This window comes from Nicotiana sylvestris, chromosome 4 (genome assembly GCF_000393655.2).
Source record: "Nicotiana sylvestris chromosome 4, ASM39365v2, whole genome shotgun sequence".
NCBI lineage: Eukaryota > Viridiplantae > Streptophyta > Magnoliopsida > Solanales > Solanaceae > Nicotiana > Nicotiana sylvestris.
In genome coordinates, this window is record NC_091060.1 from 150,787,122 (window position 1) to 150,801,326 (window position 14,205).

The window sequence follows — 14,205 nt, forward strand, 5'->3', positions numbered from 1 at the left end:
AAAATTATTAAGCAAACATTTTATGGTGTATTTAGTTTTGTGCTTTCAGCAAACAAAATTATTGCTATGACTTGTAGGTTGGACCATATAATGTAGGAATGGAGTTATGATTTGTAAAATTTTATTAAGTGTTAGTAATTTGTAATATTCTCTTGGTTCTGTTCATATACCTAGAAGTTTATTTTTATTCCATAATTAAACAAGATAATTAGTGTTTACTAATGTCTATGGTTCTCAATATTCTTTAGTGTGTTTTTATGTAGTATAGATCTTGAAGTGTATATTGAGCTTCCTTTAATTTGCTTTTTGTTGGAGCAATAACACAAACAACTTATTTTGTGGAATCTAATAAAAACTGTCAAACTGGAGTACTAAAGTCAGAAAAAGCAGGAGAGCACACCTCAGCAATTTGAGATTATTCAAATTTGTTGTTGAAGAGTAGTGTAATTTGAAACATATTAGTGGTACAATGAGAAAATATGTCAATATCAGATTTAATTTTTTTCTTTTTTTGTTCGTGTAATTAATTCATGTATGTTCCCTAAAACAGGATGATTATATAGAAATAGAGATACAACATTGGAAAGATAGAGTTTATTGGGCGTGAATCTCTACTAATAGGAAGAAAAAAGAAAAATGATTTTTTCATATATACAAATCAATAAAAAAAAAAGTATGTGCTAATTTTATCCTGTTATACTTTTGTATGTATTTTCTTCTTATATATTTGTTTTTGTAATCTTTTCATATGTATGTTTTACTTCTATAATATTTTTTAAAGTTTTGGTAATATATATCTTGATCTTTTTCATATCGACCAAACTTATAAAAAGAGTTCTTTGAACAACTAACTAGTATTGTTATAAATGAGCTTTCTCAGTCAGGTGGCACGTGTAACATCCTCGCGTAATCTCCAACCCAGTCCTCCAATCGCATCAAATATTTCTTCATCGACAGCAATATCATTCGGAAGAAACGTAGCGGAAAAAATCAGAACCAGGGGCTATTTTGTAAATTATTAACAGTAATGAAGCATACAATTTTTTTTCACTATCTTGATTGTTTCCTTTTTCTCCCTTCAACATCTGATCCACTTGAAAACCACAATTCCAAACTCTTGCTTCCTCGGTTTCATTGACATCTCACTCTTTAATCTATTTCAAAAGGATACACACTTTCCTTGTTTAAAAATTCTTCCAAATTCTCTTTAATGACACTTTCCTATAAAATGACATGATATGTTTAAAGATTAAAACTATATTTGGTATTATATACACATGTACATATTTTATATAAAATACTTAAGTTATTACTACACTTATCAAACTGTCATATAAATACTAAAGTTTACTGACAGAGAATAATAATCTATATTATTATAAAAGCATGAATATAATGTTGGTTTACCAGATTAGCCTTAATATATTAAGTTAACTTACCATAAATCAATTGGTTATATTGGTAAAAACACACACTAAAATAAAGGTAAAGTTTTAAATAAATGCATACTCTAAAATTCCGTAAGTAACAAGTAAATCACTGGTAAGTCAAAACACTATTTCAAATAGGTTTCAGTGTGAAATATTTTGAATTTGAAAAACGAAAAAAAAACTAAATGGAGTATAATTTAGTATCCACTCCTAAATTTGATGATTGGACTTTGAAGCCTTCATCCCTCTCAAAGACATCTAATTTCTCACATTCTAATTTTTATATTAATTAATTTTCTTTTTTCACTATTTTCTAAACGAGGTGTGTCGAAAAAAGTATTTTTACCCTTTGGAAGCTATTTTATTTCTTTCAAAAAATAATTTCATACCGGATATGATAAATATTTGAGATTTTTCCTTATACCTAGGAATTTATATTCAACTAAGATTAAATTAGAATCCTAAAATTAAACCTACATGGTTGATCTTTTCATATTTATGTTAGTCAACAACTCCTATTGTTACTCCGAATTTAAAAAATCAGTCAGTTCAAAGCAAATTAAAGTTAAAGTCAGACAAAGAGTTTTCCAATTCCAAGATGGAGTCATAACTCATACTACTTAAATTGTAAAAGTTAAGTTATGATAAATTTTAAAATGTCATAAAGTTCATCACCAAAAGCCCATGATGTGAGTAATTAGCTTGAATCCTGGACGTGCATGATTTTAGATTTTGGGTCAAACTTTGAATCGACTAAGCTTCCCACTTTGTGTTACACCAGAAAACCTATTATGTTATTATATATAGCAATAGCTTTTAATTTATTGATCAACAAAGTCCGTATATAATTATGTAAACCATATCCTAGAATGTCTATTAGATTTATATCCTGTTTATGTGAAGGGATGCCGCTAAAGCTATTGTATAAATACCAATAATATGAAACAAACAGCAACGAGTAAAATCTTCTCTCTCAACCTCTTTGTTTTATTCTTCTTTAAATTTTGTAATGTTAATTTGCAAGTGATTTTAGAAGGGTTCCAAATTCACTAACTTTCAAAAAGAATGTTAAGCCATCATTCTTAAATTCAAAACCCTAAAATAATATTATGATGAATATTTTAAGAGTTTAACTGCACTTGAATTCTAATGAAATTTTTAGTAAACTAGATTTCAGACATTAACATTTAGTACATTAAAACTAACTCGATTTTTGTGACCAAACTTATCACTTAATTAATTTGAATATTTATACAAGGATTGATATCATATGATTAAAGGTGCACTTGTTCAGGTATAATATTTGTAGATTCAACGAAATTAAAATTTGAGTAGAACACAAATTTAGATAACAATAGAAGATCTAAAGGTATGTACCTACTTGTTTAAAAGGATTTAAACTCTAATCCAAAATAAACACATAGAAAGTTCATACATAAAAACCTAAACGGAGTACTACAAATTAATCTACAACTCTCTTCTCCTATCTTTGAGGTTCTACTATCCAAAAAATCATTTATGCCCTATATGTATAGTATAATTTTTTAAAAGAAGCAGATTCAATAGAGTCCTCATTCCTTAACCTTGATCCGTCACTAAAGATATTCGTGCATCGCACGAACGTAGAGACTAGTAACCTTTAAAAGTGAATAATTAATGTACTAAAACTTGTGAAAATTAGTTAACGTACTACTAATGGAATCTTTTTTTCAAAAGGCAAAGACTAAACCAAAACCAACAAATTCCTGATAGGTGTAGGCATGCATGAGATCCACGTCCACACGTGTTATCCTCCGAAAGGCCTTTTTGCCCCTTCGGTGCAATGAGATGGGTGCCCACCGCCTATTGGTAGCTGCTCACTGCACCTTCTGCTGCCTCCTTATCCTATTTCTCTCATCCGTTATACCTTTTTATTACTGCATGAATCCATCCTTAAAAAAATGAACAAAAGTGAACAGATACATGAATCTAATGGGGTAAATGGTAATCAATGAAACTTTCAAAAAGGTGTCATTTCTCTTCTGAAACCGAAGGAGAAGAATAGGTGAAAGGCTTAGGGTATGATAAGTGTAAAACATGCATGCAAGTTCAAAACCCTCTTGTAATCCCACATGTCCCTTTTCTTTAAGTTCCTCAAACACGTACCCACCGTACGTTTCCAAGTGTCACTTCTTTCTTTTATCTTCCTTCATGTTTTGCCCTCTTCTCATTGGCTTATATCACCCTCTTATACCTCAAACCTCACTCCCACTAACTTCCCCTTACCTTCTCTCTTCTCTGTTTCTGCATTTTGGAATTGTTTGTTAAGAGGAGTTTTCAATTTCTCCTTTATCAAAATGATGCAGACTTTGAATCCTTACCCTTCAACCTCAAAAACAGCTGAGATCATGGCTAGATACAGGCCTATAGCACCAAAACCAGAGGTGCCAACAAGTCCTGTTTCTGAAAATAATCCTAGTGGCTTGCCAGCAAATATTAACAAATCTCCTTTCTTGAGGAATGTATGGCCTCACTTGCAAGCAAGGCCTACAAGAACTAGGAAAAGAGGAAGAACTGCCCTTGGTCCCCCTACTATGAAGAGAGCCAGGACTAATTACCTTCCTGCAGGCCAATTTCCTCATTATCAGGTAATGGCTGCTTCACCTGCCCATAGACCAAATGTGATTCCCCAGTTCTCTATAATCCCAAATCTTGTCCCTCTTAAATGTGGCTTGGGTACCCCTGTCACAACTCCAGCAAATTCAATAGCACTCCCTCTTCTTTCTTGTACTACAACAACTCTTCCTCTGCTAGTGGAGAAAAACTCAGGAGAGGAAAGAGGGATAGATTTGAACTTAGCAGCTGATGTACCTGAAGAATTAGATTTCATGCCACAATTAATGCAAGGATCTACTAGTCCTAAGAGCCCTGGTGTTATCACTCCGCGGCCAGTGCGGCCAGTTGGGTCAAGTATTTCAATTGGGTGTATTAATGAGGAGGCTCCAGATGGTGGAACTAACAAGAAATGTGTGAAAAAACCAGAGGAAGTGGAGGAAGAAGTTGAAGCAGAGGCCTTGCCAGCTGTTATATCAGACTCGAATAACAAAGTAAGGTTAACAAATTCAGCATATAAAGAAATGGTGGGTCAACCTGAATGTTGTTGGCTGGATTACATGAGTGGCAATGCATGCAAGAGAATTGGTGGGGAAGTGATGCTTGAGTTCTTGGATTCAAAAAGTGTGCCAATGTCATCGGATGGATTTACTTGTTGGGTAAAGATAGAATGGGGAGCTGACAAAGGGAAAAAGAATTCTGTTAAAGCTTTTTGCAATGCTGTGAGGTTAGCTTGCCAGTCTAAGGATTATGTCTTTGAGTGGAGGTTCCATACTACAGATGATGATGCTCCTGAATCTGCTTCCAGTATTTAAACAGTTTTTCAAGTGTAAATATAGTTAACTCGTTTAATGTTGTAGAGTAAACCTTAAGCAATATAGTATCAGTGTATAAAGAGTAGGAAATGAGTGTTAGTTAATTATGTTTGATGGTTGTTTCCAGCTTCAAGTACGACATGCAAAATGGTAGATCTGCAATGATCTACAAGTACAAAGCTATGTGCCAATGTCAAGTTTATAAGTCACTAGTTTTCTTCTTTCGGTTCTCTGTACATATTTTACTAGCTTAGTTCAACACACAAGAAGCGAAAGGGACAGACTACGTCCTAGTGGTGAACTGAGTACAAGTTTTAAAAACCTAGCTAACGTAATGCACTTTTGTCTATTGGACCATGATAATTCGATAGCAAACGAAAATTATTGGCTGAATACGTGTTACAATTCCAATGATAAAAGGATTTCCACCTGTCAGAAGTGGCAACTCTTGAAGGCAGCGCAGCAGCGTGGAAATTGAACGTACAAAATATCCATTAGCCTCCCTTGGACTCTGGTGGGGGGCCCTTCCATTTGAAGTTGTCTGCATATGATTTTGGCTGTAGCAGGATATAAAGTTCATAAATATAAGACTCACTGTGCCCGATAAATGGTTAACTAAGCCACCATAAGACTCCATTTCAAGAACCAATTCAAATACGTGGTCTTTGAACTGGTGTACGTCCCACGAACGGATAAAAAATTAACAAAAGAGAACAAATTATAAAGGATAATAAATAAACTAGAGAAGTTCCAACTAGCTGCTTCCAGTTATATGGAATTTTCAGCATGAGAAAATTTAAAATGTTTTCTGAAGGGTTAAAGCCCATAAATTCAAGTGCGGTACTTAAGATGTCGCATCCCTGAATACTCTTGAAAGTATAAATGGATAAAAAGTTGTCTCTACTCTTTCAAAGCAAGTTTGCAGGAAATCATGAAGTAAGGAAACATGATAGGAATGAGTGAATGACCTTATGAGCATTCTGCTTCCACTCTTGTATTCCTTGTGGCTCAAATCTCAGTTGCTTTCTTAAAATGAATAAAAAGGTTCGAGTTTCCAAAACTTAGACCAGGGTTTCTACAACAAATATGTATCTTTATAACAGCTAAGCTCATGATTTTGAAGGAGAGGAAACATAAGTGTTTCATCCAAAAATTAACGGAATGGAAAGTCTGATTGGGCAGGCGTCCTAAAAAACATGGAACAACATGGAGTAGAGAAAATTCATACCTTCAACAACGGTGTATGAAACTTCTTGACCTACAAATCAAGAGAAAGTAAGAAACCATACTTCCCTGAACTCTTTTATACAATCAAAAAGAAACAACAACTGGTAGCTCCCTATAATAAGTCTAATTTGGTATTTAGAAGATTAAAGTACATTATTGAGATAACATGTTAAAATGTAATTACAATGTAAATTTATTTAACACTTAACAGTGTATATAAGCTAATCCATCTTGAAATACTCAAAAGATCACTACAGAAGGTTAAATTGCTGGCAGTATTGCTGTAACATTAAAAAGCAATCGAACAGAATAAGGAGCAGTCCACATTCTAACCTCAAAGATCTCTGAAGGTCATTATCACGATATTATTTAAAGAAAATGCACTTGGTAAGGTCTTTGAGGTTAGTTGCTTGAATCCCAATCCAATGTCCTGATCCTAACTAGTTCAGTCTTATAGGAAGTGCCTAACTTGGCAAGTAGATAGAATTTGAACTCATAATCTCGTCAGTTTTGTGTTCCCTTTAGCAACAGTGCTATATCTTTACAGTGAAATGTTCTTTGGTTCTTAGTTCTTAATTTTCAGGTGAGTTTATTACCTTTGACGGATCCAATTCTATTCCTCGGCGACTCACAATGAACCCAAGTAGTTTTCCGGCAGGAACCCCAAATGCACACTTGGCGGGATTCAGCTTCAAGTTGTACCTTCTTAGTCTGTTGAAGAACTTTCTCAGATCTTCCATGTGGTCAGTGGCTCTCTTGGATTTGATGATGACGTCGTCTACATACACCTATTCCCAACTTCAAAAGAAGCTTAAAATCTAGTAACTCACTCTCGATAATCCAAAAGTGCTACTCCATTCATTTTAGAAGCTTGATGATTGAAGGATTCTATCGCAATCTATGCCTATAAGGTGAATCTTAAACAAAGCTCTGTATGTTAGACTGCAAACAAGATCAACAAAGTTGGCCTTGGAACATAGTCAAGCTAGTGTATCGTGTAGTGACAATTGGTACGAAACTGATTTGATGTTCAAGTTCTAGTGAAGCTAACCTCTATGCAAGTGGCCAGCTCTCTTTCTCCTTCTCTTTTTCTTTTCTTACAAATCTGATCAACTTTTTCTTTTACCGTTGTTTTCTCTTTCATTAATTTAACTAATATCTCAATATCTTTCTTGCCTGCTACTTTGTTTCTCTCTTGAAATAACTCTCAAAGGAAATACTGTCCATAATATAGTACTCTCCTATATCACATGCATGCAAGATCGAAAACCTCTTGTAATCCCACATGTCCATTACATGGAAATAGCAACAGATTTTCTAAAAGTGCCAAAGGAGCAACCAAAACAATATATATTTATTAAGGAAAACAAAAACAATGGATAGTGCTCGAAGCACTTACAGTGTACTCCCAACCATGTTTCTCAGCAAATGCCTTTGCTGCTTCTACGCTATCAAAAGATAACCCTGCCTCACCAACATTTGATAGAGGGTCTCCTGTGGATGTCCATCCCATCAATGGATTTTCCCACCTAAAAGATGCAATCAAACAGATGCTTGACTACTGTAGAATCAATTAAAATTTGATATCAGAAATAAAAGGTCTATCAGCCAAAAAGAAGCAGTTTCTAGAAATGCTGCTCAGAGATTTGAGAGACAGGGCATGTTGGAGAAAGAAACTAACTTAGAGAAACGTTCGCTCATAGACAGGTACACATTTGCAAGGATTTGTTGCATCGGATAATACTTGAATATCCAAAGTGAAATGTCTCCAGAGAATAAAATATAGTAACTGTTTTATCATGAAAAAAGGTAAGGAACGGTGTGTACTTCTGTGTGGACAAGAAATTTATTCTCCACTTTCCAACCTTTCCAGAGCCTTGTTGGCTTGCAGTTCTAGCAGGTGAATAAATAATGACCTGAAGATGCAATGTTCAAAATTTCCCAGTGAAAGTCTATCCTCAGATCCATTAAACTGTCCAGGAAAAGAATTAACCATCTCTGTTGAAGAACTCTAGGTATGACCTATATACTTCTTTGGATGAAAAAGGAGGTATAAAAAACTAATATAACAGAAATCCTTACGGTCATCTGGAAGAATAAGAACAGTAATTTCCGTAAAACAATAATGAATTGCATCGTATCCACGTTTGATTTACACTCAAAAATACCAAAGCTAGAAAGACATTCGGCATCCCAGCATCTCACTCCCTTTTTGTAGAAAAAGGAAGAAATAAAGAACAAATAGGAAAAAGTTGCAAGCTACAGAAAGCAACCATACTAAGCGCTTCATTTGCTTACTTCTAGGAAACGTTTTGTTCTCTAATATGTTCTTGTAAAGCTTCCTGATCTACACTAAAGAAGGAAACAATTTGCATTTCTATTATACTTTTCTAATAAAAACTCCAAGGCAATCTGAAGTATTTTGGTTGTTTGTAATGAAATCATTGCTTTGACAAGAACAACCAAAATTCCAAATGGAACTGAGCTGATAGAAATAAATGAAAAATTCTGAATTTTCTCTACCTATTTTATTTCCAGTCAACAATGTTTGCTTACAGGCTTGCAGACGAGTGGAAATGCAGTGTGTCAATCAATCAAAGTAGACATACAATATGAGTGAAACTAATTAAGATGGAAATATTACAAGTTAGAAGGAACAAAAATTGTTACTAAGCGACTTGTTAAACTCTTCATCCACTACGCTTCTAGTAAATGTGATTAATTAACATAGTAAATCTCTTAAATTTTGATTTGCTTCTCTCTTTCTCGTTAGCTACTGCAAATTAATAGTGAACCAAGAAAATTATACATTGAGGCAAACATAATGTACAGCTCTTGTTGAATCTTTACTGCTCGCCATATTTTGAGACAGTAAAACAAAATGCGCCTTAAATTTATTCATTAATAATGAAATTCCAAAATTCGTAAACTGCGCAAATTATAATACTTCCTCTATCACAAAAGTAATTTGAAGTACAAGAATTATACTGGGGCAATCAGTTTTAACATTTTATTGAAATTAACATATTTAGAAACCACATACACAATATATGACTCACAATAATCTATTACCTCAAAATATTTTAGAAGTAATTGAAAAATTCGTACAAAAAGAGTAAGGATTATCAGTCAATTTTAAATACTAGGAATTAGCTCAGAATCTGCTCATGAAAGCAAGTCACAATTTTACTTCACAATGAAACATAAAATATTCGGTCTGTTGGTTTACTCTACATTCAGCATCACAGACGACCTTAATATTTCCAAATATTGAACTTGAAGTTCGATCAACAGCAAATTTGGAGAGTAAATTTAGTAATTAAGAACCGTAAACAAATATTCTGCCCAAATAAAAAGCAACGGTAAGGATTTAACAGTGTCATAAGCCATAAGGTTGATGAAGTACATACTCTGCGACGAAGGTGTTCCTGGGGAATTCCAGAGACCATCCCTACTTCCCCGGGTTTGATTTCCACCAACGCATCGGCGGAGGAAGACGACGATGATGATGACCAAAACATCGTCGAACAAACCGGTGAAGATCGGAGAGGCTGAAACCTAGTGAACGGACGCCGGAGAAAATTCGCCATTGCAGAACCAAATCGTAATCATGTGAAATTGCGCTATGAATGAGCGGGAAACAGTTGAAATGGACATGTTAGTTTCTGGCAGGTGCTAATGCTATGCTCGCATAAGAAGGTTCCAGCTATTTCTTTTGGGTTTCAATTGGGCCTACTCTGTGTTTGGGGCCAGCAAAAGTTTATTTGGGGGCGAATACGCCAGGAATTTTTACATCCATCTAGTAAACTATATTACCCTCCATGCTTAACTTTTAATATAATTATCTTCTATATATCTATTTACCATTTATATATTATTTTAGGATTTTAATGGTATTAATTAGTCTCCTAATTTTACTCAACCGTATATTCTCACTCCTCCAAGTTTCTCTCTCTAAATCCCACCACCTCACTCACATATCAAACCACACCCCACGATTTCCTCTTCAATTACCCACGATTTCATTTTCTAAAACCAGCGAAAATCTGTAACCCCTCCACCATTGACAACCATTAAAAGTTTTGAAGCTTTGAATTCGAATTTGGGTTTTCAAAAGACATTTATTTGTTTGGATTGGATGTTGTTGCAAATAATTGAGAATTCTCTCTACCTCTCTCTCTATCTCTCAATCTCAAATTTCAGTAATATAAAGCAAAGAAAAAGAGAGCAGCAATTCTACCATTGACAGCCATTAAAAAGCTTTGAAACTTTGAATTCGAATTTGAATTTTCAAAAATCATTATTTGTTTGGATTGGGTATTATTGAAAATAATTGGGAATATGGTTTGGAGTTTATATCTCAATTTTGAGGGGTTTTGGTGAAGATTAGACTTGGTTTTGGCTGAATTTCAGATTGAAACTCGAAGAAGAAGAAAAAGAAGAAGAAGACATGACATATTATATTGCAGAAATTGTAGAAAAATTATAGATAATTTGTAGATAAGTTGTATAATATATAATTAGTTGTAAGAAATTTATTTTTACTATGTATAAATCAGATACAAAATATACAAAGGACATATTGTATAAAATTTGTATTTAAGTTGTATGTTATTGTAGTTGTATTTAACTGGGTGGAAATAATGTGTGAAAGTTGTAAAAAATTGTAGATAAGTTGTAGATAAGTTGTATAATATATAATTAGTTGTATGAAATTTGTTTTTACTATGTATAATGAGTTGTATGAAATTTGTTTGTCTTGGTATACTTGTCCAACTTCAATAAAACTTGGTGTACTATCTGTTTTATTATACTTTCATATTCCTCTATAATGGGAGATGTTGGCATATCAAGTAACTTTAGTGTTCCAGACGAACCTGCATGAAAATAAAGATAAATTCTGTTATGAACAATTTGTAGATAATTTGTAGAAACATTGAAATTCTGTATTTTATATTAATTTTTCAAATGGTATGTAGTTTTATTGTAAAATAAATGTAAAATTTTTGTAGATATTGTGAAAATCCATACACACACACACACACACACACACATATATATATATATATATATATATATATATATATATATATATATATATATTACTCTGACATGTAATTTATTTTGTAGATAAAATATAGATAAACTGTAGTACATTGATATACAACCAGAATTTGATAGAATTTGTCTGTGCAACAACAAATTTCAACATTTACTTAACTCAAAACGTCTCTTTTTGTCTCGAATGTCATAAATAATTTGTTGGTGCTCTAGTGGTGGGCTTTGATTGGAAGAGATGATGAGAGGAAAATGGTGATAAATTGATAATAAGGTTACACTTTGAGATTTAAAAATTTTTAATAAAGAAAGAAAAAACTGATTGGAATTTGGAAATACAGTTGAACGAGTGACATACAATGTGTTCCTTACCATTGATGTTGGTCTCTTGGTGTGGTATTAATTTCAGTTCAAAATAATTATTGGTGTCATAGAATATCCACAAAATTTAGGTATGCAACTGAAAAAATTGGGCTAGTATATGAAGAAAATATGTATTATGCTAGAGAAGAAGTAAGAAATGGAAAGAGATGTTACGACTGTCGCTAAACCACTTAAATACAATATAATACTACTTAAATGCAATTTTTTTATACAATATTGTTCAACTTTCATACAATAGTTAAATGAATAAAAGAAAAATAAATAAACAGCAATCTACAATTTTTTTTACAATTTTTGCAATATAATGTATGTCATGTCTTCTTCTTCTTCGAGTTTCAATCTGAAATTCAGCCAAAACCAAGCCTAATTTTCACCAAACCCCCTCAAAATTAAGATATAAACTCCAAACCATATTTTCAATTATTTTTAAAAACACCCTATCCAAACAAATAATGATATTTGAAAACCCAAATTCGAATTCAAAGTTTTAAAACTTTTTAATGGCTATTAATTGTGGAATTGCTGCTCTCTTTTCCTTTGCTTTATATTACTGAAATTTGGGATTGAGAAATAGAGAGAGACGTAGAGAGAATTCCCAATCCAAACAAACAACGTATGAAAATTCCTTTCTCTATAAAAACAAGTTCCAATCAAACAACGTATGAAAATATACAGAGAAAGGAAATATTAATGCGTGATTTGCGTTGTGAAATATCTAGAAGAATATTTAATTCTTCAATATTAGCGCGCCTAAATAAGAAAGCCTACAGCTACAAGGATTCCTTATTTAATGAATTGTCTATATTTTGTAGAAATACTATTAGCCTAGCGGGTAATATGCAAACTATGAACATATTTGGTAATATAGTTTCCTATATGGTATAAGAACGAAATTTTTTTCATTTTTAGTGTTGAGCAAAAGTAGCCACTAGTGTATTAAAATTAATATGAAAAGACATTGCTACCCTCTTTTTTTTATCTCTTCTCCAGCTCGGCAGGAGGTTCAACAAGTCGACATAAATACTCTGCAATCAAGCACTTATAGATTCCCCAAGCTTGGATTGGAAAAGGAGATGTTACGAATTGACAAATCAACACGATATGCTACCATAATATTTAACAAAACATTAAGAAGGCATATTAAGAACGACATATTTTCTCCTGGTGGATATTTGACCAAATATTGATTTGTTAGTGTATATAATTTGCTTTATATTCTTCTGAATTAGACATCAAAGGAAGCTGTTTTACACTCAAGTCACAGTCTAGTCCTGAACTTAGAGTTACAAGTTCAAAAGTTAAGGTCAGGTAGTACTAAACTTAGAGTTACAAGCTCGAAAATTAAGGACAAGTAGTCTTTAACTTAGACTTACATGCTCATAAATTAAGGATAGTTAGTCCTGAACTTATAGTAACAAGCTCATAATTTAAGGACACTTGGTCCTGAACTTTGAGTTGAAAGTTCAAAAATTAAGGACACTTGGTCCTTAACTTAGAATTATAAGCACAGAAATTAAGGACATGTAGTCCTTAACTTAGAGTTACAAGCACAGAAATTAAGGACAAGTAGTCCTGAACTTCGAGTTCCGAGTTCAAAAGTTAAGGACATATAGTCCTGAACTTAGAGTTACAAATTCAAAAGTTAAGGATAGGTAGTCCTAAACTTAGACTTACAAGATCATAAATTAGTAACAAGTTCATAAGATAAGGTCACTTGGTCCTGAACTTTATGAGCAGAAGGGTATTTTCGTTCGGGCGGGTAAAAGTTTATTAAAGCAGTGGCTAAAGACTAAAGACATTTTAAACAATGGCTTAAAAGTAAATACATCCCTTATTATTGGCTAATTGTGCACTTCCCCCACTTTTAAGCCCGCAATTAAAATACATCCATAATTTACAATGTATTTAAAGATTAACCAATTCATCCAAATTTCAGGACTAAGTATCCTGAATTTGGAATTCAGGACTTAGTGTCCTGGATTTTTGAACTGCTAATTTAAAATTCAGGACTAAGTGTCCTTTGTTTCTAAACTACCAATTTAAAATTCAAGCCATAAGATTCGAACTTCTGGACAAAATTTTCGAACTTTAGGACACGATGTCCTGAAGTTTGAATTTTGAGGTTTAAACTTTAGGACGACGTGTCCTGAAGTTTGAGCAAAATTAGTTAATCTTTAAATACATTATAAACTGTGAATATATTTTAAACAACATGCTTAAAAGTGGCTATATGATGTCATTTCCACTCTATTTGGACTAGATAGAAGTTTGGAAATGAACCCAAAAGAAACATGAGGAAGAGAGGTAAATTAGGGGCAAGTGCACAAATAGCTATTCTGAGGGATGCTATTTAGAGATTAGCCAGCACTTATTTTGTCCTGAAATTTTAACCTAAAATTTTTAACTTCAGGACAATTTAAGATATTTTTGTCCTGAAAAATTAAACTGAAAAACTAAAATTCAGGACGCACTAACTAATTCTTATATAGCAGCCCTTCAAAGTGGCTACCTGATGTCGTTTCTACGGTAAATTGAAGCAAGAACCTATCTAATTAGGCCAATTTAAGCCTTCAGGGAATAGAGAATACGAGATGGGGGAATATATAGGAGGACGCGCTCAAAGAGATACAAAGCACCAACCAAGTTTACGAATAATCTGCACATACTGTCAAGAAGAACCCTGCATGGCCACCCCGTTC

General features: G+C 33.1%; 2 protein-coding genes across 2 annotated transcripts; one reads left to right on the forward strand and one right to left on the reverse strand.

Annotated features, from left to right (window-relative positions):
- The first annotated feature begins 2,926 nt into the window (after positions 1–2,926).
- On the forward strand, positions 2,927–4,947 carry LOC104243980 (uncharacterized). Its single transcript, XM_009799268.2, has one exon. It carries the CDS (start codon positions 3,542–3,544, stop codon positions 4,835–4,837), a length of 1,296 nt encoding a protein of 431 aa, XP_009797570.1. The 5' UTR covers positions 2,927–3,541; the 3' UTR covers positions 4,838–4,947.
- A 75-nt stretch (positions 4,948–5,022) lies between these two features.
- On the reverse strand, positions 5,023–9,751 carry LOC104243979 (NADH dehydrogenase [ubiquinone] iron-sulfur protein 4, mitochondrial-like). Its single transcript, XM_070172297.1, has 6 exons — positions 9,475–9,751; positions 7,892–7,980; positions 7,464–7,593; positions 6,661–6,852; positions 6,066–6,095; positions 5,023–5,394 (listed from the first exon to the last, which is right to left on the reverse strand). The coding sequence occupies exons 1-6, from the start codon at positions 9,652–9,654 to the stop codon at positions 5,332–5,334; spliced, it is 684 nt and encodes a 227-aa protein (XP_070028398.1). The 5' UTR covers positions 9,655–9,751; the 3' UTR covers positions 5,023–5,331.
- Between the last annotated feature and the right edge of the window lie 4,454 nt (positions 9,752–14,205).